Source organism: Lacerta agilis, chromosome 3 (genome assembly GCF_009819535.1).
Source record: "Lacerta agilis isolate rLacAgi1 chromosome 3, rLacAgi1.pri, whole genome shotgun sequence".
Taxonomy (NCBI): domain Eukaryota; kingdom Metazoa; phylum Chordata; class Lepidosauria; order Squamata; family Lacertidae; genus Lacerta; species Lacerta agilis.
In genome coordinates, this window is record NC_046314.1 from 85,601,386 (window position 1) to 85,626,229 (window position 24,844).

The 24,844-nt window shown below is 41.5% G+C and overlaps 1 protein-coding gene across 1 annotated transcript in view; it reads left to right on the top strand.

Moving 5' to 3' along the window:
* BABAM2 (BRISC and BRCA1 A complex member 2) overlaps positions 1–24,844 on the top strand; it is a 116,399-nt gene that overhangs the window by 76,719 nt on the left and 14,836 nt on the right. Inside the window, exons 8-11 of the mRNA XM_033144605.1 lie at positions 4,483–4,582; positions 8,052–8,122; positions 9,636–9,718; positions 18,802–18,955. Of these exons, the coding sequence (XP_033000496.1) occupies positions 4,483–4,582; positions 8,052–8,122; positions 9,636–9,718; positions 18,802–18,955 (408 nt within the window). The remainder of the gene's footprint in view (positions 1–4,482; positions 4,583–8,051; positions 8,123–9,635; positions 9,719–18,801; positions 18,956–24,844) is intronic.

The window sequence follows — 24,844 nt, forward strand, 5'->3', positions numbered from 1 at the left end:
TCATTGACAGTTTGATTAAAGCTGATGTTTCTTACCTCCTGTCTTTTGTAGTGTGTCATTAGGGTTGCAGTATCTAAATAGGTTAGTTTAGGCTCCTCACAGTATATAAATTCAGTCAATGATTTAAAAATATTTAATTTGCTGAAAAGCTGCCTCAGATTAATTAAGCAGAAAATATATATGTTTAAGAACACAAGAGCCCTGAAGGATCAGACCAAAAGCTCGCCTACCCTACCCTAATCAGATCACATCCCCATGCATCATAACCTTAGTTATGAATGGAAAGCACCCCATGCTCATGCTGTCAGGATGGGATTCTGCATCTTTTCTAAAAAAAGAAAAGATTTTTTTTGTTTAGTCGTCTTAGTCGTGTTCAACTCTCCGTGATCCCATGAACCAGAGCATGCCTTGGAAACTCTCACTTTCTTCTCAGAGCTTCTCCTTTTTCATGTCCATGGAGTTTTCTTGGCAAAATACTGGAGTGGTTTGCCAGTTCCTCCTCCAGGTAGATCACATTTAGTCTAAACTCTCGACTGTGACCTGTCTGTCTTGGGTGGCCCTACATGGCATAGCTCATAGCTTCTTGGAGTTATTCAAGCCCCTTCACCACAACAAGGCAGTGATACATGAAGGGGTTTCTAAAATATACATAACTGTAAATATTCCTGATAGAGGTTGTAGGGAGTCATGAGTCTAGTTTGCATTGATAATACCAGGGGTCAGCAAACTTTTTCAGCAGGGGGCCGGTCCACTGTCCCTCAGATCTTGTGGGGGGCCGGACTATATTTTGGGAAAAAAAGAACGAATTCCTATGACCCACAAATAACTCAGAGATGCATTTTAAATAAAAGGACACATTCTACTCATGTAAAAACACGCTGATTCCCGGACTGTCCGGGGGCCAGATTTAGAAGGCGATTGGGCCACATCCGGCCCCCGGGCCTTAGTTTGGGGATCCCTGGATAAGACCACCCTTGATTTTATTGTAGATGGAAAAAAATAAGAATTTCCAGTTATAGTTTATTAAAAAGCTTAGCTTTCCCACCCTCTTGAGAATAGTGCAGTCACTTAAGATTGCTTAAAATAGCACAGAACTAGTAATCATAGTGACACTCATAAATTGGGTTAAATATTTACTGTTCAGATTTTATTTTTTTTAAGCATTAGAAGTTACTGAGTCAATGCTTGATTCATTTTACTCCATCTTTAGCTTTTGCAAGCCATATTGATGCGTTTTGAAACATAACAAAACAAATCATGGAAGAATTCAATATGAAAGTAAAACATCCTGAATTAACCATAAAGCAATGGAGATAATTTGTTTATTACTTCTGATATGATCTGAGGAGTAATTCTAGTCTAGTCTAGTCTGCTGTTATAGTTATCAGTCAGGCTAGAGGTGGTGAACCTCCTGGGTTGCAGGCCTGATCTGGCCTCGATAAGTGATTTTGTGTGTCTCTCCCATTCCCAAAGTCCAAGAATTTGCTGCAACAAAGCTGCAAAAAAAGAGCAGTGCTGGGGCTCTGAAGGCACGTTGGGGGGTGGGTTTAGTTTTGGAGAATTTTTCCCACAGTGAACATGCCATGTCTTCCTAGAGTCTAGGTGAAGTGTTTTGTTTTTGTTTCATTTTGTTTTTTAAAAGGTTGAATGAGTAGTTAAAAGGCTCTTAAATATCATTAAATGTTTGAGAGAGCAGGGTGGAATTCACCTGGCACCTAAAGGATAACAAAGGAGATGGCATGTTTGGGAGTTAGTTCCAACTGTGTATCATCACTGAAAAACCTTTGCCATTATCCAACTCCTGATGGCATCAGCAGCCAGAGTGGGGTCTTTGAAGATGACAGCAGTTCATACCAGAGTAGTATGATACTGGAGGTGGGGTTAGCACACAGTAGTCTTAACTATTAGCTACTGATAGCTTTATCCTCCATAAATTTGTCTAATGCTCTTCTAAAACTATCCAAGTTGGTGGTCATTACTAAATGATGTGGCAGCAAGTTCCATAGCTTAACTATGTGCTGCGTAAGGAAGTACTTCCTTTTGCCTGTCCTGAATCTTCCAACATTCAAATTCCTTGGATGATCTTGCTTTCTAGTATTATTACTACCAGCTTTCTAGACAACCCAGCTGCCTAGAGAACCAATGAGATAAGGAAATTAGAGAAGTTTGGTTTATTTCATGTCCTCCTTCCTTGGCTAGAGAGCTATGGAAACACATATGTACATATGTCTTGAAAGGTCTTCAGACAACTTGGAATGGGACTTGGTTTCCTCATTCTGCTATTCAAGTGTTTGTTGCCCTTTGAAGCCTGTTTTCCACATGCCGGGATAGAACATCACCGGTCCCAAGCACTCATTTGTGTTGCAGGTGTTATGAGAAAAAAACTGCTCCTTTTCCCTTATGGGGTACCCAAGAGCCCATATAGAGTCCTTTTGTAGGTTCTCTATAAGTAGGAGAAAATAACAGAGACCAACCAGAGAATATTGAGAAGCAAAGCAGCTAGTAAGCCTGATCTTTATTAAAGCTGTTGCAACAGGGTGCTCCCCCCCCCACACACACACAGGAGGGGGGAGGAACCCAGAACAATGGCACACAAGCCCTTATATAGACATTTTGAATGGCCCGCCCTGGAGCCCAAGACCACCACCCCCCAATACATCATAGATACATCACAGAAGAGGCAGTCTACGGCAGAAAACCTGTCTGCCAGGTTACCTGAGAATGATAACTGATTACATTATTTGGGCAGTCTGGAGATTCCTTTGTAATTGTAAATACTGTACTCAGTTCCTGAGTCCAGGTCACAGGCTCTGCCCTATTCATATCTTAAATATGCCCTTAAGACAGGATTTGTGAGCAAAGAGACAATGGGGAGATTTCCCATTTCCTTGCAGAGAAATATTTGAGGTTATTTTGGGGGAGAGAGAATGGTTTCAGACTTTTCTGTGGGTTTCATATTTGTATGTGTTTACTTGGTACATTTATGAACATCATATATATGTGTGTGTGTGTGTGTGTGTGTGTGTGTGACCTTAAAATTCTTATAACACAGGAGTTAGTACTAAGGATAGTGAGCTCAAATATGCCACGTGCTGTTCATTGCTACAGCTAAGACCTTATCAGCATTAGTGCTTTATGCAATCTAATCTTTTTCTTTACTCCCTTTAGATGTGTTGGTGCTATTTCCTTGTTCTTGCAGATATTTGCATCATGTTTTAAATGTAATGAAGAAACATTGCCCTTCAACACATGGGAAATTGTTCTCTTGTTAACTATTAATTGTAGAACTTCCAAAACAGGTCTTATTCTGTTGACAAGACACTGCCTTTTACATTTCATAAGCATAAAACCATTGTATTAAGTGGAATTTACCTGACCTTTGCAAATAAGCCAAGACAACCATAAATCCAGTGTTCTTGTGTACTTGAGAAAGCTATCGTATGCAGAAATGTGTTTATGTTTTTCCTTGCATAAAATATCAAATAGGTGTATTTTTCTGAAAAATAGAGCCCAGAATGCTTATAGTAGTGATTAATAAATTTTAACCACTGTCTGCCTGCCACATTGGCTCTTCTTGTTTGGATTGTTGGTTTACTAAATATAGTGTACAAAAAGTTCCAAGTTCTTGAATCCAGAAGGTGGAAAGACAGACTTTTCTAGACAGGTTTGCACACAGCAGCTGTGTGCAGGACATTTAGAGACTTGTCCAAAGTCAATAAGTGCTCTTTGTTACTGAGCATAGATTGGAGCCTGACTCCCCAGTACACGAAACAACGCTTCAGCAGTAACTTCATATTGTACATAAAAATTTAAAAACTTAAGAAGAGCCTGCTGGATCACGCCATGGCCCATCTAGTCCAGCATCCTCTTCTTACACTGGCCAACCAGATGCCTGTGGGAAACCAGAATGTAAACACAGACGTGTGACAACAACAATCACACATCTGCAACACGGAGGAATGAAATTTCCAACAGCAAGCAGAACCCGAACACAAGAGTACTTCCCCCTCCTGTGATTTCCAGCAGCTCATACCTGAAAGCATTACTGCCTTCAACAGTGGAGGTAGAGCATAGGCATCATGGCTAGAAGCCTTCGGTAGCTGACTCCTCCATGAATTTGCCTAATTCTCCTTTAAAGCTGTCTAGGTTGGCGGTCATCTCTGCTTCCTTGGGAGAGACTTCCATGGTTTAAATAGGTGTTGCATAAAGAAGTCTTCCAACGTTCAACTTCATTGGATGTCCACAAGTTCTAGTGTAATGAGAGAGGGAGAAAAACTGTTTTCTACCCACTAGCTTAATACCATGCACGATTTTATAAACTTATATTATTATACTTTACTGAGACTCAAGTAATGCTACTGTTATACCTATATTATGTTTTGTATTATAGTATGACTGTGATTTTGTTTGTTCATAAAACGGGATTTGAAAAAAGGATTAAGAATAATAAAGGTAACATGTTCAATGAACTCATCTTTTTAGTGCTCTTGGAGGATCTTCTGCCCTTCACATTCCTGCTTTTCCAGGTGGAGGCTGCCTCATTGATTACGTACCCCAAGTATGTCAACTCCTAACCAACAAGGTAAATTTTTGTAAATTACGTTTTTCCTATTGAGATGTTTTATAAAGAAGTTACCAATATGAAGCCTGGAACCCTAAAGAGCCAAGCTTGTTTATGAAATGTTAGGTAAAGGTAAAGGGACCCCTGACCATTAGGTTCAGTCGCGGATGACTCTGGGGTTGTGGCGCTCATCTCGCTTTACTGGCCAAGGGAGCTGGCGTTTGTCCGCAGACAGTTTCCAGGTCATGTGGCCAGCATGACTAAGCCGCTTTTGGCGAACCAGGGCAGGAAACGCCGTTTACCTTCCCACTGGAGCAGTACCTATTTATCTACTTACACTTTGACGTGCTTTCAAACTGCTAGGTGGGCAGGAGCTGGGACCGAACAACGGGAGCTCACCCCGTTGGGGGGATTTGAACCGCTGACCTTCTGATCGGCAAGCCCTAGGCTCTGTGGTTTAACCCACAGAGCATAATCTAACTCTCTGTGATCTGATAGGGCTTCAGGCTCAAGCTTTTTGAGTCCGTCTGTCCATGCTACATGGCAAAGTGCTTTTCAAATTGGTGGATATGACATTTGGAGGTGGGGAAGTGTCCTTCCCTGAAAAAAAAGGTCAAAATCTGATTGTGTATTCCTGAGCTCTTGAGCAGACCTAAAGTTTCACATCCCAGTCAGAGTATATTAGTTTCCGACTAGATAGCAGCATACTTAGGCAAGACAAACTATTCTGCTAGTTCCTTCCAAGAACAGTCTTGGAATTTGATGGATTAAAAAAAACAAATTCTTTAAGAAACAATGCTGATAAGGTGTCAGGCTGTACAACAAATACCAGTACCCAACAAAAGTATTTAAACAAGCTTTTCACAACCTGGTGTTTTTCAGATACTTTGGCCTCCAGCTCTTATCAGCCCTGTGCTGGCTGGGATGATATAAGAGTTGTAGTTACAAATATCTGAAGTGCACCAGATGGGGAAGGCTTATTTAAACCTTCAGGATAAGGAGATGCATCTTTCTAGAGTTATACATGCTGATTACCACTGTAAAATTTGGCTGCTTTGTCTCTTAAAAGAAATGCTGTTCTCCTTTGGGATTTGTCTCTGCGAGCATAACCAAAAGGCGTGAACTGTTTCCTTTGCTGCTGTTATATGTTGTAGTGCTTAAACAAGGTGAAAAGATAGCAATCATGCATATGAGTTGAATATATTTGAAGTTTCATGTAGGCCAGGATCCAAAGAGTTCTGAAATGCATGTGTTGATTGGCTGGTGATTTTACCTTCTAGTACCTAATAGGACACGGGTGGCACTGTGGGTTAAACCACTGAGCCTAGGGCTTGCCAATCAGAAGGTTGGCGGTTCAAATCTCCGCAATGGGGTGAGCTCCCGTTGCTTGGTCCCTGCTCCTGCCAACCTAGCAGTTCGAAAGCACGCAGTGCAAGTAGATAAATAGGTACCGTCCGGCAGGAAGGTAAACGGCGTTTCCGTGTGCTGCTGTGGTTCACCAGAAGTGGCTTAGTCATGCTGTCCATATGACCCAGAAGCTGTACGCCGGCTCCCTCGGCCAGTAAAGCGAGATGAGCACTGCAACCCCAGAGTCGTCAGGGGTCCCTTTACCTTTACCTAATGAAATACCTGCCTGGTGGTTCTCCCAGTCTTCAGTGGTACCGGTAGTTTGTGGGGGAAAGAATGCTCTAGATGGAACAGTAGAAAAGTCTTTCTGAATCTCAGCCTCAGTAGCTTTTGAGACAACAACTTGTGGTCAGAGCTTTCAGCAATCTGGTTATCAGATATTCCAGATTTGTCCTTTATTCCAATTTAAACTTTCCTTCTAAAGGAAGCCTATAAATTATGACTTTATGAAGCGTTCTTTCAAAATGCATTTCTATAATTATGCAGGAATCTATCTTTAGGGTTGTTTTTGTTGTGGCTCTCTGTTGAAGTTAGTTTTGTGTTTGTGTGTCTTTTTTTTTTTTACTTTTCAAGTGCACAAGCCTGTTTTTAAACTTTTTTTTCAAGCTTGCTTAAACTAGATTAGCTGTTTTTTTCCTATTCCCAGAGTAACATTTTAGATCCCACATAAAGCCTTCAAAACAAGCATTTGTTCATGAACTGAAATACATCCAATTTTATAAATAGAATTATTTTATTTTGAGAGGGTGTAACGTGGCTCTTAGCACTGATTGTATCATGGTTATTTCAAGTAATTTAGCACAGCTGTTTGCCAGCCAAGGTAATCCAGTATTAACGCAGCCAACATAAACAACGTGTATACTTTATTTTATGTTTTTACATTAAGAATGCAGCTGTAGAAAGTTGCTGTTATGAGATATTAATGGAGAATTGTTTGAGTGTTGTGCACAGGCACAACATAGCTACAATGCTTTTATAATTTCACATTTTGTCATATACTTTCATATTATACTGCCATTGCAGTTGACCTTTTCTAAACTTAGGAATTAAATGTTGGCACAGTAAATCTGAAGAATGTGAAATAAATGTAGAATTGCCTCTTTGGCATAACAAAGCAGCCTGGAAATCTTAGGTTGCTGCTTTTAGGTATAGATACTCTTTAGTATCTAGCGTACAGGTTTTTAAATACATGACATTCCAGAGACGAAACATGCCACTCTGTTGTTGCAAAAACAGCAGAGTCACATAGCACATTCAAGATGAGTAAATCTGTTAGTTTTTAAGGTGCCAAATACATTAGGTAACTTAAGTGAGTCTAGTCTTGAATCCCATTCTGTTAAACTCTTTATCAATATAGAACTGTTATATAGACCATACTTTTCCGTGTATAAGACTAGGGTTTCTTTTACTTTAAAATAAGGTTAAAAATCTGGGGGCGTCTTATACACGGATAGTGCATATGCCCATTTTCTAAATTTGGGGTCCCCAAATATAGGGGACGTCTTATACATGGGAGTGTCTTATACACGGAAAAATATGGTATGTGCTGCTTCTTGGCCCAAAGTCCCCCAAAGCATTGAACAGCTCAGTAATAAGAAAGATACAGTAAAAGTACAATAAATATAATTAATTAAATCAATCATCAAAACAATATAAGATATGAAAATCACATTATACTAGGAAGTGGCTTATCAGGTCACTGTCAGCTTCCCCAAGGATGGTAGTCAACCTAGCACTGTGACACTTTAACCCAGTCACCACCTTTCATTATCCTCATCTCTCTACATCACTGAACAAACAGAAGCTCATTCTTAACTTTATCAACCCACTTGCTGATTCCCCACCAATCTGCCATACTACAGAATCCAGACAACTACAGGAGATGTAAAAATAAATAAAGAAAAGAAAAACATGTAATACCACTAACCAGCCACACCGGATACGCATTCATAACTTCGTATGCTATGTTATTAATACGAAATCAGCACATTTTCCTAGAAAAATGCCCTAAGATGAACAGTTTGTACTATTATTTAGCCTCACTGTGTGTTTACTGGTTTCTTCCTTTCTTTTTTTATTAAAGGTACAATATGTTATTCAGGGTTACCATAAGAGAAGAGAGTATATTGCAGCATTTCTTAGTCACTTTGGAACGTAAGTATTTCTACATCCTTTTTTTAAAAAAAAATTGAACGGAACCATATTAAAATGGTTTTTTATTCTCTAGCTCGCTACCAGATCCTAGCAGTTGTAAGTCAGAAGTGTGTGCCTGCTCCCAGTTTTCACTTACCCTTATTTTACAATGTATGTTGAGCATCGCAGCCCTGGTTAATACCTCTTAGGACATTTTCTCCTCACAATCTGCTGTGGTGGGTCGGGGGACTCTCTGGACCAGTGAGCGTAATTGCACATGGGGCTGCAACAGGAAGGGATGGTCTACTATGAAATCACCTCTCCGCAGCCCACCATTTTGCTGGCAGGAGCCTTCTTTGGTTTCAAAGTTTTTTCTTAAACGAAAGAATCCCTTCCATTTGTGACAAAGCTGCATAGGATCGAAGCCAATATCACTGCTGCTGAAGGTGAGATCAATGGTAGCAGCCACTTGCGGGGGCAAAAGTTTTAAGTCCTCTCTCTCTTCCCATCACAGTTCAATTCACCATGGTAAATTCTGCCATGCTGATCTGCACTTTTGATAGGGCATGACCAGCACCTTGGAATGTCATTCCTGATTAAATTTGCTTGACTCCTACTTTGTTGAGTTTTGCACAAAAATTAAAAATAGGAGGCACTTGTTTTTCATTGATCCCACCCTTCGTTCTACCTACCCTCTATAATATATCCTTTACAGTTCCCAGAACGTCCCCCAGCCCTCAGGAGCAAGCTTGTAAAGCAGTATTTCCCAAATTTGGGTTCCCAGTTGTTGTTGGACTACAACTCCCATCATCCCTAGCTAGCAGGACTAGGGATGATGGGAGTTGTAGTCCAACAACAGCTGGAGACCCAAGTTTGAGAAACACTGTTTTAAAGGAACACTTGGGGTGATGACAGTAGGTTGGGTGGCTCGTTGAAAATTGGCTTCTCCACCTCACACAAGCAGATGTGTTTTTATCTAACACATGGCTTCATTAGGTGCAGCACAATATTTTTATGCAAACAGCCTTTCAAGTTTTAATTCAGCCACCTCTGTTAATGACTTTAATTGCTGCTTCTTATTTTTTTTTTATTCTGCATGTTGTTTTTAATGTATGTTTATTCTTCAGTGTATTATTCCACACACAAACACCCAATTCTTTTTTTTAAAGGAGTTCTGGGTACTTACTGGTGGACTTCTATCAATATAGAATGTTATAATAACCCCCTATGCATGCAGCTGCCATAACTGTAGATGCACAATGTAAGAGGGAATTCTCTAAGACCATTGTGGAGCCAGGGACCTAGAAAAGGCTGCTGGTTGGGAGGTACTGATGGTCCTTCTGTTGGGAGTAACTGTTTGATACTGTTAGTGCCTGGCCGAGAGAGGGTGGAACTGCATTATAGCCTGCGATAAGCCCATGCCTGCAGATGTGTATTCAAAGGAAGAGATGGCTCCCTACAGTCTGACATGTGCTCATATTCGAATCTATTTTTATGCTTCAATATTTATAGTTAAAACTATGCTTTCTTATAGTGGCGTGGTAGAATACGATGCTGAGGGTTTCACAAAACTCACCTTGTTACTGATGTGGAAAGATTTTTGCTTCCTGGTTCACAGTGAGTAGTTATTTGCCTTGGGCACAGATGTCTAGCCTCTTAAAGATAAAAAAACCATTCAAAAGGGTAAAAACCAATTACAAGAACAGTTTAAAGGTTTGGGCTATTTTTACTCTATGTTTATGCATTTTTGATGTGGCCCTCACACTTGCAAAATCCCACCTGCAGTCTGAAAAAAGGAGGGGAAATGTTTTATGCAGATTAGGAACATTCATTTGTTGAAACTGTGCGTGTTTAAACTGTCACATGCAACAGAAAGTCACTTAAAAGTCATAGGCAGAAAAATTAGATTGTACCACTCTGACAGTCCATCTGTTAGTAGAAGGCCAACAAGTGATACTTATGGCTGAAATAGCCCAGGATAGAGCATGAGACTAATGCTCAGAGTCGTGGGTTCGAGCCCCATGTTGGGCAAAAGATTCCTGCATTGTAGGGGATTAGACTCTCTTCCAACTCAACAGTTCTATGATTCTGTGTTTCATTGGAGTTTGTCCACTCACCTCAGTGAGGACGCTAACAGAGACCAAGCACAGAGGTGTAGAAAGGGATCAATACAGTAGGATCATGCATATGTGTATCTGAGATCCAAGCCTTTATCAGTTGATTTAGCTACCTGTTGTAATGAGAAGGGCAAGTATTTTATGCAAGCAGCTTTGTTCTCTTGCAGCAGTCTTCCTGCCTCTTCACCTCCCTGCTTCCTATCCTCTTTTCTCACACTGCTGCTTCCTTTATGCATTGGTGGCCCCAGCAACATCACTCCCAAGTTGGCTCTGAGGGTGCTCCATCTTCCTCTGGCTGCCATGCATCTTTTGCCATGCATCTTTTTCTGTGGAGTTGCAGCTTAACCTGAGACACCATTTTTTAATCTCTCCAGCATTTTATTTCGCTTTATTCAAAACAGAACTTTGTCCTATGGCAAGTAAGGTTAAAAGACAAGAAAGGACAGATTGCTGATATCCTTTATTCTTCATAGTTGAGAGTCATTTTGAATCCCCTTGTACTCTTAGCAATCACCCCATCATTTGGCCAAATTTCATATGTTAATTGTATACAGTGCATGTGGTGAGCTTTACTGAGATTACACTTTCACCAAGCAATGTCTACAAGATCTCAATTAAGAAGCCATTATTGTACATCTAGGATTATTGTTTCCCCATTTTGAATCATTTCTCCTTTATCTGCATTGAATTTCATTTTCCTTTTTGTTGGGATCTTCCTGATTCTTTACACAACTTTGTGGGTTTCTTGTTCTTTTCATCACATGAAGCATGTATTTATCCCCTCTGTGATTCTTCTACTTAGCATATGACCTTAATTCCAGGTCCAGGTCTTACAGATGTTGCATTTTGTTCTACAGAAATTTACATTACTTTGATAAAGTGTGATTCAATTCAGGCATAACCACAAACTACATCATGTGAATAAGAAGTGACAAGCCTTAGTCTTGCATTCTCCATCTTCCTCTTTACTTGTGGGAGATTACAAGCTTCCGTTTCTAGTTTGCTTTTTTTGTAAAAAGGAAGTAAACTACAATTTGCACAGACCATAGTTCTTTTCATCTGGACAAAATGGCAAACCAAGACTTGCCACTGCTTGTTCTTGTAGGTAGTCAAACTAGGTTGTTAGATTTGATTTGAGCTTCTGTTTTTGCATGGAGCAGTTTTGAAGGATTGTCTGCACTACGTAATTCATTTTCCTCAAGCCACATGGTTGGTTGGTTCATGGTTTTTTGTTATTTTTTATTTTTAAGAAAACTATAGATTGTAATTTAAGCTTACTTAAAATTCAGATATTTGAAGTCAGAAAGAACGTGGAATAAGTTCTCGTTAAATTTTAAATTGCCATGCTTCACAAAGTCAATTCAGTCTTTTGAATTGGAGTGAGGAGGGGTATTACTCAGAGGGGTGGTGGGAATGGGTGATAGGTGTGGAAAACCTGTTGACTGACTGATAGGTTTTCCACACCTTTCTGAGTAATACCCCTCCTCACTCCCTCACTATATTTAAGGGTCTGGTGACTTCCGTTTCAGTGTATCTGAAGAAGTGTGCATGCACCCGAAAGCTCATACCAAGAACAAACTTAGTTGGTCTCTAAGGTGCTACTGGAAGGATTTTTTTTATTTAATTTTGTTTTGACTATGGCAGACCAACACGGCTACCTACCTGTAACTTTCTAAGTATATTTTGTGATAAGCAAGTCCTACTGAACTCAGTAAAACTTCATTCCAAGTAATCATCTGTAGAACTGAGCCACCAACCTCTTTCCATAGCACAACAGTGAATTGAACTCATTTGCTATATGTTGAACTGTCAAGGGTGTTTGTTTGCCGTACAGCAATTTATTTATGAATTAATAGGTAACTAATCTACTGGGAGGGTCTTAGTCAAATATAGGTTGAGTAGAAAGATAAAGCCAAACTGTATTTTTTATGTTCTTACTATATGTTTACCTTTAATGAAGTTACTTTATCTTTCTCTTAGGATTTATAAACATGGGAGACAAGCCCAGTGTATAGGAGGAGGTTGAAAATATGAATAGAGCTATTGTAATAGAAAGCAATGCATTGCTGGGTCACCTACAGTTAGACAATTATTAACACACTGGACCCCTATATTTCTCTGCTTCCTTCCTTTTGGTTTTGTTTGCTTGCTTGCAACATACCACAGTGTTTCCAGTGCAAACATTTTTTGTTGTTTCTGTCTTCTTTGTGTAACATGCACACTGCTTCTTCTGTCATGCAGTTCTAGGTTAGCTTCAAGCAAAGCAATGTCAATATGGAGCATTCCTTAGAGCCATCTGCATCAGTGTATGCCTCATTTACTGACTTTCTTGGTGTCCCGCCTGATACATAACGTACTAAGCAAGCTCCTAAAATTCTGAATCCTAAAGGAATAATTCAAAGTAGATCAATGAATAACTAGGAACAGATAACTAGATGAAGTGCCAGGAAGCTGTTGTTTGTCAGCAGAATATCGTGGGAAACCTAATAAGGTCTTGCGAGCTTCAAAATAGTCATCGTCTTAAATGCACATTCTTACCAATGTGATAAATTATAATGGAGTAAAACCTTGCTTGCTGCCTACAGTCGTTGAAACTCTTTAAAAGAGAGATAAGTTGCTCCCATAGAAAGCAGTGATGGCCATCAACTTGGATGGCTTTAAAAGAGAATTAGACAAATTCATGGCTATCAGTGACTACTAGTCATGGTGGCTGCGATTACCTCTAGAGGTGCATGCGCGCACTGGGGTGAGAGGCACTGCTGGGTGGATGAGTGCCACAGGAGCCCCCTGTTTCCACCCCTGGGTCAGGCTTGATGGGGGGGGTGGAGCTGCCAGACCAGCATCAGAGAGGGGTAACACCACTTCTCCGAAGCTTTGCAAGGCCAGCATTAAAAAGGGGCAATGCCTGGGTCAGCAATCTCTTGTCTCTCACTTAGTTATGGAACTTCCCCAGTAGTAGTAATCACAGCTACCTTGCATGGGTTTCACATGAGCTTTCTGGTCCATTCATTTCCCTTTCATTTTCATTTGCGAACCACCTTGTGATCTTTGGGTGAAGGGTGGCATGCAAATTTAATAAGTGGTAATAATTTTCATAATCCCGTTCTGCCCCATTTCCGCATGTACATTTTGATCCGCATATTAGTTGGCAAGATGAGGGTCAGTTCAGTTCATGTTGTGATTCATAAAGATCAAATTTCTCAAATATTGTTTATGCGCAACAGAAGTTGTACGTGACCAAAGAATCGCAGCCTAACATCTTGGCAGCTTTTAAACATAACGGCTAAATTGAACTTGCATGTTCAAAAGCAGCATGCCCCCAAGTATCAGCTCTTTGGGTATGCAAACACAGAGCTCTATTTCTGTCATTCCCTTCTTGTGAGCTTGCCATAGGAATCTTGCTGTTTGGTGTTGGAAATAGAATGAAGGGCTATGCTGGCTTTTGGCCTGAACCAAGAAGCCACTGCCTGTATTTGTAACACATGATTTTTTTTGCCCCTGATCCCTACTGGAGTAAGGTTTTCACAATACTTCTCTAGCAGGAGTGGGAAAACTCCAGCCTATGGGCCATGGTTGGCCAGCTAGGGTGTCCAATTTGACATGCAAGACTGTTTTCTCCCTGCTCACATATCAATCAGCTGGTGTCACTTGTGACATCAGCTTATTGGGGGTGGGGGTTCCTTTGTGTACCGGCTGCATGCGTACCAAGGATAAATCATGCATAGCCAAACGGGTCCCACCCAGTCAAAGCAAGCAGTCTCAATTTCTTGCAGGTATTGGCTGAGAGATGGACTTTTTGGTCTCACAGCAGATGCTTTCAAAATGCCAGCTTCTCCCCCACTCCATCAGCTGATGGAGATGGGAGCAAGAAGTGCTTTGCTAGCCCGGTGTAGAGCATTGGGCCAGCAATGCCCCTTATGCTACAGTTCCCAAGCGCCTAATAGCTATTTGGGTGTCAGACACTTGGGAGCCCTGAATATAGGGTTTTGACACATGCATGAGGCAACCCACCTGTTACCGGGTAATCATGTGGTGTCAATAATGGCATCATTTGATTGACAGGTGGGTTGTGTCACCCATCTGTGAAAGTTCACCTGCAGGGTGTGGAAAAAAATAAATCCTCACCCTTATTCTATAGCTAATTAATTTAAGAAGCTGCAATATACCAGAGTGAGAAATTTGAAATACTCATATTTTGACCCTGTGGTCCTCTCTGTAAGGCAAAAAGTATTGGATTTGAGTCTCGCTGCTTTTGTTCAATACTGCTGGCAATAATTTTAATTTTTGTACCACACTCTTATAAAAGAAACAAAAAATGCAGCAGCAAGAGTTGTTGCCGTTTTGAACTTCTGGGCATGTCCCCCAACGCCAGTGGGCCACTTAACAGTTGCCTGATTTCATCATAAAATCAAATGCGCTGTTTTCCTTTGCCCATGCAGTTTGACATCAAGCTGTGTGGACAAAGAATGTGTTTTTCTGTGGCGCCAGAGATGGACAGCACTTTGCAGCACCAACAACCGTCTCATCAGTGGAACTTCAGTTCATTGCATTGTCATTTTCAGTCAACTGATCTTCAGTGCTTCAGAAGCCAAGTGTGAAGCACTTCTTTAGCTCTACAAATCAACTGATCATTAGGACTTCAGAAGAATTGCATGCTTTCTTCAGAAGCCATGACAACCTGCTGATTGGTACTTCAGAAACCCCTTTTGGCCCAGCTAGCTTAAATGGAGAGGCCTGGCAGGCCTATTTAGATCCATGGGCTGGAGGTTCCTTAAAATTAATTATTGTGGAGCTTTGTGGCTTGTAATAGACTTCGTGGAAATATTCCTCAAAAAGCATTTATATTCTTGGGGTCAAATAAATCTCATGTCTTCCACTGACACATTTTTCCTTTTTATTTTTAGCATGGCGACAGAATTATACCTTCCTGACTAGCTATCACTGTTTAACAACACAAGTTGTGTAAACGTGTTAGATGAAGTGACTCATATGTATGAAGTTATTTTTAGACTTTTAATTTGTGCTATACAGAATGTAACGGGGGGGGGGGGAGAGATGGTATACAGCTAGAGCCCTTTATTATGACTTACAGAGCTCATGAACTCGTCATGCCTTTAAAAGATGACTAAGCAAGGGGTCTGTTAGCACTTCCAGGAATTTACAGACATGACTCATGCATCTATTGTCTACAGACATAGCACCAAGGTATCTGTGAGTCAACTTGTTTGGAAATAGTATTTGCAGCAATTGACATGAATGCTAACATACTTTTTTACCTAGAAAACATGGGGGGGGGGACTTAAGCATGGTTTTGCAAAGTTCAGATTCTCAAGCCAAATTCAGGCAGTCTTTGGGCATGTAGTAAGCTGTCTGAAATGTTTGCATATGCTGGAGTCAGCATTTTCTGTCTTTATTAGAGCTGTTCCTTGATCTAATCTATGATCGCCAGTAATTCTGCATAGAAGCCTTGGGTTTATCTTTGCTCCCCCTTTTCTGTTGCAAAGCCTTGTCACTTCTATATAGCAAAATATCTCTTTCTCCTCTTGGCTGAAACTCTAGGTTTGTGCTCTGGTTATCTCCTGCCTTGTCTAATTCAACCTTATTTTGGAAGGAGAATTATAGCTAGAGGTGAGAGAACTGAGATGTGCCAAAGTCATTCGCCTCGTTCAGTCCAAATGATCCTTCTCCTCAGTTTTCTACACTGTGTTCCCAGCTCCTTCCCACCATCTGGTATAAAAACTCCTTGCTCTTACCGCTAAAGCCCTGCACAGACTTGTCCCCGTCCCTTATCCTCCACCCCATGACTTTCGTTCCTCAGACTCATATTGCCTCTGCTGCTCAAGTGTCCTGCTTTTTTAAGTGTTTCTGCCCTTCCTTTCTTACGCCCTGAACCCCCTCCTAGGACTACATAGTTTTAACTCCCAATATTTGTTCAAAATCCCTCATCAGCCTTCTCCTGTAAATACTTTTTTTCTAAACTTTTTATTAAATTTTCTGTTTTACATTTTAGAATATTCATTTAAACAACCTTAAAATATCAATGACTTCCCTTCTTCTCTTTCCATGGTTCATTTTGCATAACATAAATCCCTGCATATTTTACATAAACTAAACCATTCAGTATTCCATTACTACATCCATCAAAGCTTATTTGCACTGTTGAATTTATCTTAATGCTGCCAACGTTTTCAAGTGTACACAATTTCAATAAACATTTCCCAGTCTTCTTTAAACGTATGTTCTTCTTGTTCTCTTATTCCATATCATAAGTCTGCAAGCTGCACATATTGCATCAGTTTAAGTTACCATTCTTCTTTAGTTGGGACCTCGCTCGTTTTCCAACCTGTTAAGCCTTTGACTGGTAACCTCAGCAGGTAAAAATCCCCATGTTATTCCAACCGCTGCTGTCAGCTCATCGGCCCAGGCTTCTGAGGATGGGAGAGGTGTATTGGCTACCTGAGTTCTTGTTCTTGCTGGTTTAATTTATAACTGGAATGTTGTGTTTAGCTTCCTATTTTTTTTATTTTATTGCTACGTTTTGTTTTGAATTTATGTCTTTCCGCCCTAGGACCTTTGAGCAAAGGGCGAAGGTTAATTATTTTTAAGAAATAATAAAGTGTGTATGTGCATATCTTCCCCTGCCCCCCCCCCACTTTTCCTTTCCCTCTCCTCCTCCTGTTGGACTTCCCATAGATGAAATGTAGGCTGTTTCAGATTTGGTGGTATGAGAGTCAGTGTGGAGCCGTAACTAGAATGTTGAATTAGAACTTGGACAGACATGGTTCAGATCCCTGCTCAGCCATGCTTCTCACTGTGTTACTTTGGCCTGTGTCTACATTTTGGCCTATGGCTGGTTGTGAGGATACAGGTTGTGGGGACAAAACATTTATTCTACCTCAAACTCTTTGGAAGGAAGGCAGGATAGAAATGTAATGAAATAAATACATACCTGTATGTATAAATAAATACATTCCAAGGCTTGTGTTAAACTTTTCAATTTTGTATCTAGTTATATTGATCTTTTATATTTCATGTGGGGTGAGTTCTCAACTTTAGAGGGGGCTCATGAATACAGGTAGCGAGCGGAAACTTCTGTAAGAAATTGGAAATCAGCTGGGACTAAGAAGTGAAATTGTTCACAGGAGGTTTGGGGTCAGGAGAAGCTGCACGCTAAGGTGGGATTCTAGAAGTACAAATGTACTATGGGCAAGAAAGCTGAGAAGGCATGGGGGTCAACTTGATCATGCACATTGATTCAATTTTGTTGTTGTTTAGTCGTGTCCGACTCTTCGTGACCCCATGGACCAGGCACTCCTGTCTTCCACTGCCTCCCACAGTTTGGTCAGACTCATGTTGGTAGCTTCAATAACACTGTCCAACCATCTCGTCCTCTGTCGTCCCCTTCTCCTTGTGCCCTCCATCTTTCTCAACATCAGGTTCTTTCCAGGGAGTCTTCTCTTCTCATGAGGTGGCCAAAGTATTGGAGCCTCAGCTTCAGGATCTGTCCTTCCAGTGAACACTCAGGGCTGATTTCTTTAAAAATGGATAGGTTTGATCTTCTTGCAGTCCATGGGACTCTCAAGAGTCTCCTCCAGCACCATAATTCAAAAGCATCAATTCTTCGGCGATCAGCCTTCTTTATGGTCCAGCTCTCATTTCCATACATCACTACTGGGAAAACCATAGCTTTAACTATACGGACCTTTGTCATGATTCAATAACTGGACATAATAGAACCTTGGTGGGTTTTTTTTAGTTAACTTCCTTTTCTTCCCTTTTTCTTCGAAACAGGCCTGTGGTTGGGGTGGGTGGGGGATTCAGCAATCACTGAAAGACTAATCACCGCAAAGGAAAGCTTCTCTGAATTGACAGTCATGTCTCTTATTATGCTTTTAAACATGACTTCAGTGATATATACTTTGCTCTTAAAACAAAGCTTTTGACTTACTTAATAAGAAGAAAACTGCTATTAGTGCCTTTCTCAGTAAGTCAGAGGTTTTAAAAATCTAGATAATGGGAAACTTAGGATTCTTTAGTAAAAAGACAAATGAAACTAATACAACAGATACTGTTAACTTTCTTCACTGAAGTTTTATTATCCTCTCTCACTGCTTTATACCACTTGCACAAATAAATTTTGCTTTTAAAAGAAACCTGATGCTTGAGGGAAAAGTAATTTAAAATAACAACCAAACACATAAAGAAAATGGAATTTAAATACAAAGCGCAAACAACAAAGAATAGAATCATAGAATTATAGAGTTGGAAGGGATCACACGGGTTATCTAGTCCAACCCCATGCAATGCAGGAATCTCAAGTAGATCATACAAGGCAGGGGCCCATCCAGCCTCTACTTAAAAGCCTCCAGGGAAGGAGCGTATTTGTGGCCCCCGACCTAGAGCTTATAAAACAATTTGAGTTTATTGAGTGAAAGGAAGCTTTACGTTGTCATAATGTTAAAGATTTGCTGTGGATGTTACACTGATAAGCTTAGAAGTTTCTTAATCTGTGTGTCAAATGCGGAAGATGAAAGCAAGAAAGAACAAAATCCCTTAACCCATCGTCTTTTTCTTTCTTTGCAGTTGACCTCCCACTCTATTTTCCTCGGGACCAGCCAACGTTAACATTTCAGTCTGTCTATCACTTCACTAACAGTGGGGAGCTCTATTCGCAGGCCCAGAAAAACTACCCCTACAGTCCACGTTGGGATGGCAATGAGATGGCCAAAAGAGCAAAGTAAGTCATCTCTCTTTCTGTGGGGTAGTACTGCAATATACTATACATGTAGTTTGCTTTCTGTTTGAACTAGCTAACCGCCTCTGAAATGTGATTAGGGGAAAGTGAGGAGAATGAAGCCTAAGCTACTTTATTACATGCAGATACACCCTGCTCCATTCACTTTCTTCCCTCCAGACCTTTTCCTTACCGCCAGACTTTAGCTCCTTTTCCTTTTAGCTCCCCTCCCCATTACATGACCTTCCAATTCCCGGGTGTCCTCCTTAAATGAAGTGCAAATTTGTCACAACTGGTCTTTGCAGACTCAATGGGCCCAGCACCCAGGCCCCTTACCAATTTAAAAAGGTCTTTTGATTGGCATTGGGCAGACTGTCATCACTGCTGCAGAGTTGTTGTTGTTGTTGTTGTTGTTGTTGTTGTTGATGATGATGTTGATGTTGTTGTTGTTGTTGTTGTTGTACCACCCTTCATCAAGTATATCTCAGGGCAGTTCCCAACATAAAAATGATAAACTTAAAAATGGGTTTTTCATCTCTGTCCGGCCATGTTCTCCTCAAGTCCTCCAGTTGTTGACTCTGCCATTTCATTGCCCTCATCTCCTTGAAATACCAAGGAGCCAACATGACTCAGTGACTTGCTGACAGACATGTCAATGCAACCATATTGGTAGCATGAGTAATCTCCCAATTTCTGGCAGGACCATTGGACAGATCTGTGGGAAATTCTCCCAGGGACATTAGGAAGCTATCTGGCTCCATACATCACCCGTGGTACATGTTTACATTGGCCCCAAACCCTGCAGCATACAGCCCAAGCCTGATCAGAGGGTAATATATCCATGACAGCAGTCTTTGTCAGCTCCCCCACCAAACACTAATACAGAAAAGCAGGTCTAAAGTGTGTTCTTCCACATGCATTTTGCCAGATATAATCTGAGACAGACCCATGATTGTCGTGGCAGTGATGAAATTTTGAGCTGCTCCAAATAAGGCTGCCTCAGCATGTATATTGAAGTCCCCCAAAACTATAGCCTTGGGGTTCTCCACACCACCTCCAAGGCCACCTCCACCAGCTTAGGCAGGCATGTAATTGTTACTTTCGGCTATTTTCTTATTCTGAAACCTGTAGTGGGATTATACAATTGTATTTATCCATTTTATTGTGGCAATATTGAGCAGATCTACATCGTTAAGCCACTCTTTGCTTTGTTTCACTTTACATCAAGGGTCAAAGTATTTGAAGTATTCCAGCAGGGCACCTGGGGATCAGCTGAAAGGCCATGAACATGGTATAAAATATCCCCTACCACTCTCTGGAAACCATTTGGATCCATTAAGTGGCGGGGGGCAGACCATCCGAATCAGTCCCACCTCCCTGCAGAGGGGAAGGGACGCAGAGAAGTCCAGTTGCACCAGGAAGTGATCTGACTATGGCACTTCTTTTGTTTCACTTTTACTTAGTGTCAGATCACCCACGTCAGGTCTAAGGCATGTCCGCGACTATGAGTTGGGCCAAACTTATTCAGGGACAGCCCCATGGAGACCATGTTTTCCATGAAGTCCCGAGCGGCCCTTTGTGGGTGCTTTCTATTGGCTTGTCAAATTGCAAAACTGTTGAAACAGCAACATGTTAAGAGATCAGCGAGTTGCAAAAATAAAATAGTACACCATATCTAAGTGGCGAACTTGAAGTGATTTAGTAGGTAGGAAAAAAGGAAGCAATGGGTGTGAATTCTGAAGTGCCTTCAGAAATAAAGGGATGTGGCTCAGGTTGTGAAGATCAGTTAAATGGTGATGTTTTCAGCTAAATAAAGAAGTTAAATTATTGGAAGTACCTGCAGGTTTGATCATTCCTTGAAATATAGCAGAAAGCACCATTTGGTTTAGTTTAGTTTAGTTGTGATTAATGGATGAATATGCTGATACCATTGTATAAACTCAGCGAAATAGAAATGTTTTTGTTACATGTGGATTGCTACATGTCATTAGTGCATTCTCTGTGGGGCTCCATTGCATTTGATCCAGAAACTGCAGTTGATGCAGAAGAATGCAATTGGGGTGTTACTGGGTAGTTGCTTTTATTTTGATTATATATATTGTGCTTTTTATGTTGATCTTTTCTATGAACCGCCCAGAGATCTCTGGGTATAGGGTGGTATATAAATCCAATAAATAATAATAATAATAATAATAATAATAATAATAATAATAATAATAATAATAATAATAATAATACTGCCTCACAGTTGCAGTCAGGAGCGAGACCCTGCCAGTATATAACATCTCTGTACAGTTGTTGCCGATTTGCTACCAGGCCAAGTTCAAGTTGTTAATATTAGCACATAAAGCCCTTAGCAGCTTGGAATCAGTTTACTTGTGGGGTCATCTTAATCCATATATGCCCACTTGACCGCCTTGATCTGCAGAACTGGCATTATGGCAGGTGTTGCGTAATACTCACTCCGCACTGGTAAAAAATTCGATCTTTTAGTCTGGCAGCACCTGCACTTTGGAACTCCCTGGTGATTGACATCAGACAGGGGCCTTCTCTGTACCCTTTTTATCAGCACCTGCTTGAAACATTTTCATTTAGTCATGCCTGACCAGACAAACAGAATTTACATGTGTTTTATTTCTTTTTAACTACTGCTGATTTCAATCATACTTTGAATGTTTAAATACCTATTTTTAATTAGTTTTTTAAAATCAATTTTGATGTTTTTATATATTTTCTGCAACCCACTTAAGAGGGCATTTTGTTTGTTTTGCTTTTACAGTGAAGTAGTATATAATTTTGTTAATAAATAAATAATTTTTGCCAGGGGAATATAAAGGACTATAATTCTGCTATCAGTTTGTGATCAGTGACATGATTGATTTAAATTAATCTAAGGATGAATAAAGTGTCTGGTAGAAGTGCCACCAGATAATTAGGGGGCTTCTCACCTCATGTTTTGTTTTGTTTTGTTTTGAAGCATGTGGGCTGGTCATTATTGCATGAAGGTATCGATTGCAGTTCAGGGTGAGCACATGGAAATCTGAAAGCATCCTGGGAAGAGAATAAGATTCCTTGTCATTTTGAACAAAGGCTGTCAATTTAAGGTGACATCCTTGAACTTGTGAAACAGCTTCAGCTATGGAAACACATATTCAGTAATATGTGAAGGGAACTGTACACCTGCATTTGCTTCACTGTTGAAGGTGACCAGGTTCTGAATTCAGGCTGGCTGATTATTCTGTTTTGCGTTTTGCTTATTGTTGCATAGTCATGGAATAAACCATTAAAAAACCTCTCACAAAGGAGTGCAGTATACAGCATTTTTAACTATCTGCAATGGTGAATTGCAGCATAGTTAACCAGTGTGCTTGAGAATTCCTACTTTTATAAAATACAGAACTGTCAAATAGTACCTGTCCTTATGGTGATATACTGCAGTGGGAATTTTTAAAGACATCGATCCTTCATGGGAGGTGCTGCCAGTTTAAACATGCCTACCTTTCATTGTCTTGTTGGGTGTGTCCTTATTATCTTGCCCTTCCAGGGTACTGGCATGGGTGTTACTCAGAAGATCAAGAGAAGCAGTTATAAATCAATATTATCTCCCACAAAATATTAGGCAGCATAGACAGGTGTAGTAGTACTGTATAAGAATTCACAGAGGTCACTGTAAATTCTTATTATAAGACCTTTTTTTTTAAATGAACAAGTTAAAATGCAATGCCTTCACAATTTATTCAAAAGTTTGGGGAAGACATCATAAAAGCCAGGGACAGATCATTTTTTATTCCCTCCTTTTCACTGCTTCTGGTTGTGCTCTCTGCCCTGACCATTGGACTGACAAAGCTGTTCGTATAATCAAGCAATGGCCTTCAAATGTGAGGTCAGTGGTGGTGTTCCTCCTAATACCACGGGCTGGAGGTTGAGACCAAACATTTTTACCTTCAAATGTGGGTTCCCCAGAGGCATCTCTCCTATTACTGTTGGAATCAGGACTAGATCCTGGACTGGGTGGACTTTGATCTGATCCAACAAGGTATTTTCTGCTTGGCAGGGGGTTGGACTGGATGGCCCTTGTGGTCTCTCCCAACTCTATGATTCTATGATATTCTTATGCCAGGACTTAAGACAGTAAGGCTATACACAACATAATCTCATTCATGCTTGCAAGGAACCAAGCCCTGTTTGTTAGTCTTGATATTCAGAGGTTGGGTTTATTCTGTTAAGTCTCTTGAATGTTCATATTTAGCTTTCATTATGCATTAAAGTCATGTGGGGAACATTTTCATTTAAGAAACTTGGAATCTTTTCTCAGGTTTTCTATTTTTTTTCATAAAAATTAGGAAACACCTATAAAATCCCTTGTTCAGGTTTTGTTAGTAAAAATAATACAAGTTGATGGTTGGTATTTTTACAGGCTATTTTATCAACTTTTGTTACTTAATTTTAAATGCCATTGTTGAGTGAAATGGTTGAGTGGCGCTGTGGTCTAAACCAGTGTTTTTCAACCACTGTTCCGCGGCACACTAGTGTGCCGCGAGATGTTGCCTGGTGTTCCGTGGGAAAACATGGGCTGGCGGTTGCGGCACTGGCGGGAGGTGGCGACGCTGCTGCTAGCGGCAGGTGGGCTGGGCGCGTCTCCCCCTCGGCCCACGGCGGCGGTGGGCGCCTTTGACTATGAGCTGCTCCTCCTGCGGCGGAGCCCGCGGAGCGCCTTCCTGCCCAGTGCTCACGTCTTCGCGGGCGGCGTGGCGGACGCGGCCGACTTCTCGTCCGACTGGCTGCAGCTGCTGGCAGGCGGGCCGCGCTGCGGACTGGGCTCGGTGCGGGGCGAGTGCCCGAGGGCGCCGCTCTTCGCCGCCGAGCGCCTGGAGCTGGGCTCGCCGCTGCCAGGAGACATGGCCTTCCGCCTCTGCGCCATCCGCGAGGCCTTCGAAGAAGCTGGAGTCCTCTTGGTACTGCCCGGCCCGGTGGCTGATGCCGCCGCTACCACCGCGGGCCCGGCCCGCCTGCTGCCAGCCGAGCGCCTCCCGCCGTCCTCGGGACTGGCTGAGTGGCGGCTGCGGGTGCAGCGGCAGCCCGGCAGCTTCTTGCAGCTGTGCCGACACCTGAGCTGCGTACCCAACATCTGGGCACTGCGCGAGTGGAGCAACTGGCTGACCCCCGTGGGCCGTGCGGGGCGAGGCGGCCGCCGCTACGACACCGCCTCCTACCTCTGCTGCCTACCTAGCATTGGGGCATCTGCTGCTACCAATGCTATTTTTCTAGAAAAAGAGGTGCTGGAGCCTGGAACTCATCACGGACGCCTTCCCTCTTAGGTGCCCACCTGAGAGGTGCCAGAACTGAGTTCCTGTGGCTGGGGGGAGAGTCCTGACTAGTACTATAGTTGTTATTTATTATTATTAGCCTGGTGGGGGTGGGGCAAGGTGCGCCATCTTCACATGCTCAATTCCGACATGAGAAGAATTATCATTTTTATTATTACTACTACTACTATTATTGTTATCTAATGGTGGTGTGCCTCGTGATTTTTTTCATGAAACAAGTGTGCCTTTGCCCAAAAAAGGTTGAAAAACACTGGTCTAAACCACTGAGCCTCTTGGGCTTGCTGATCGGAAGGTTGGCAGTTTGAATCCCCACGATGGGGTGAGCTCCTGTTGCTCTGTCCCACCTTCTGCCAACCTATCAAGTTTGAAAGCAAGCCAGTGCAAGTAGATAAATAGGTACCGCTGCGGCAGGAAGGTAAAACAACGTTTCCATGCGCTCTGGTTTCCATCACGGTGTCCATTGCGCCAGAAGCGGTTTAGTCATGCTGGCCACATGACCTGGAAAGCTGTCTGTGGACAAACGCCAGCTCCCTCAGCCTGAAGCAAGATGAGTGCCGCACCCCAT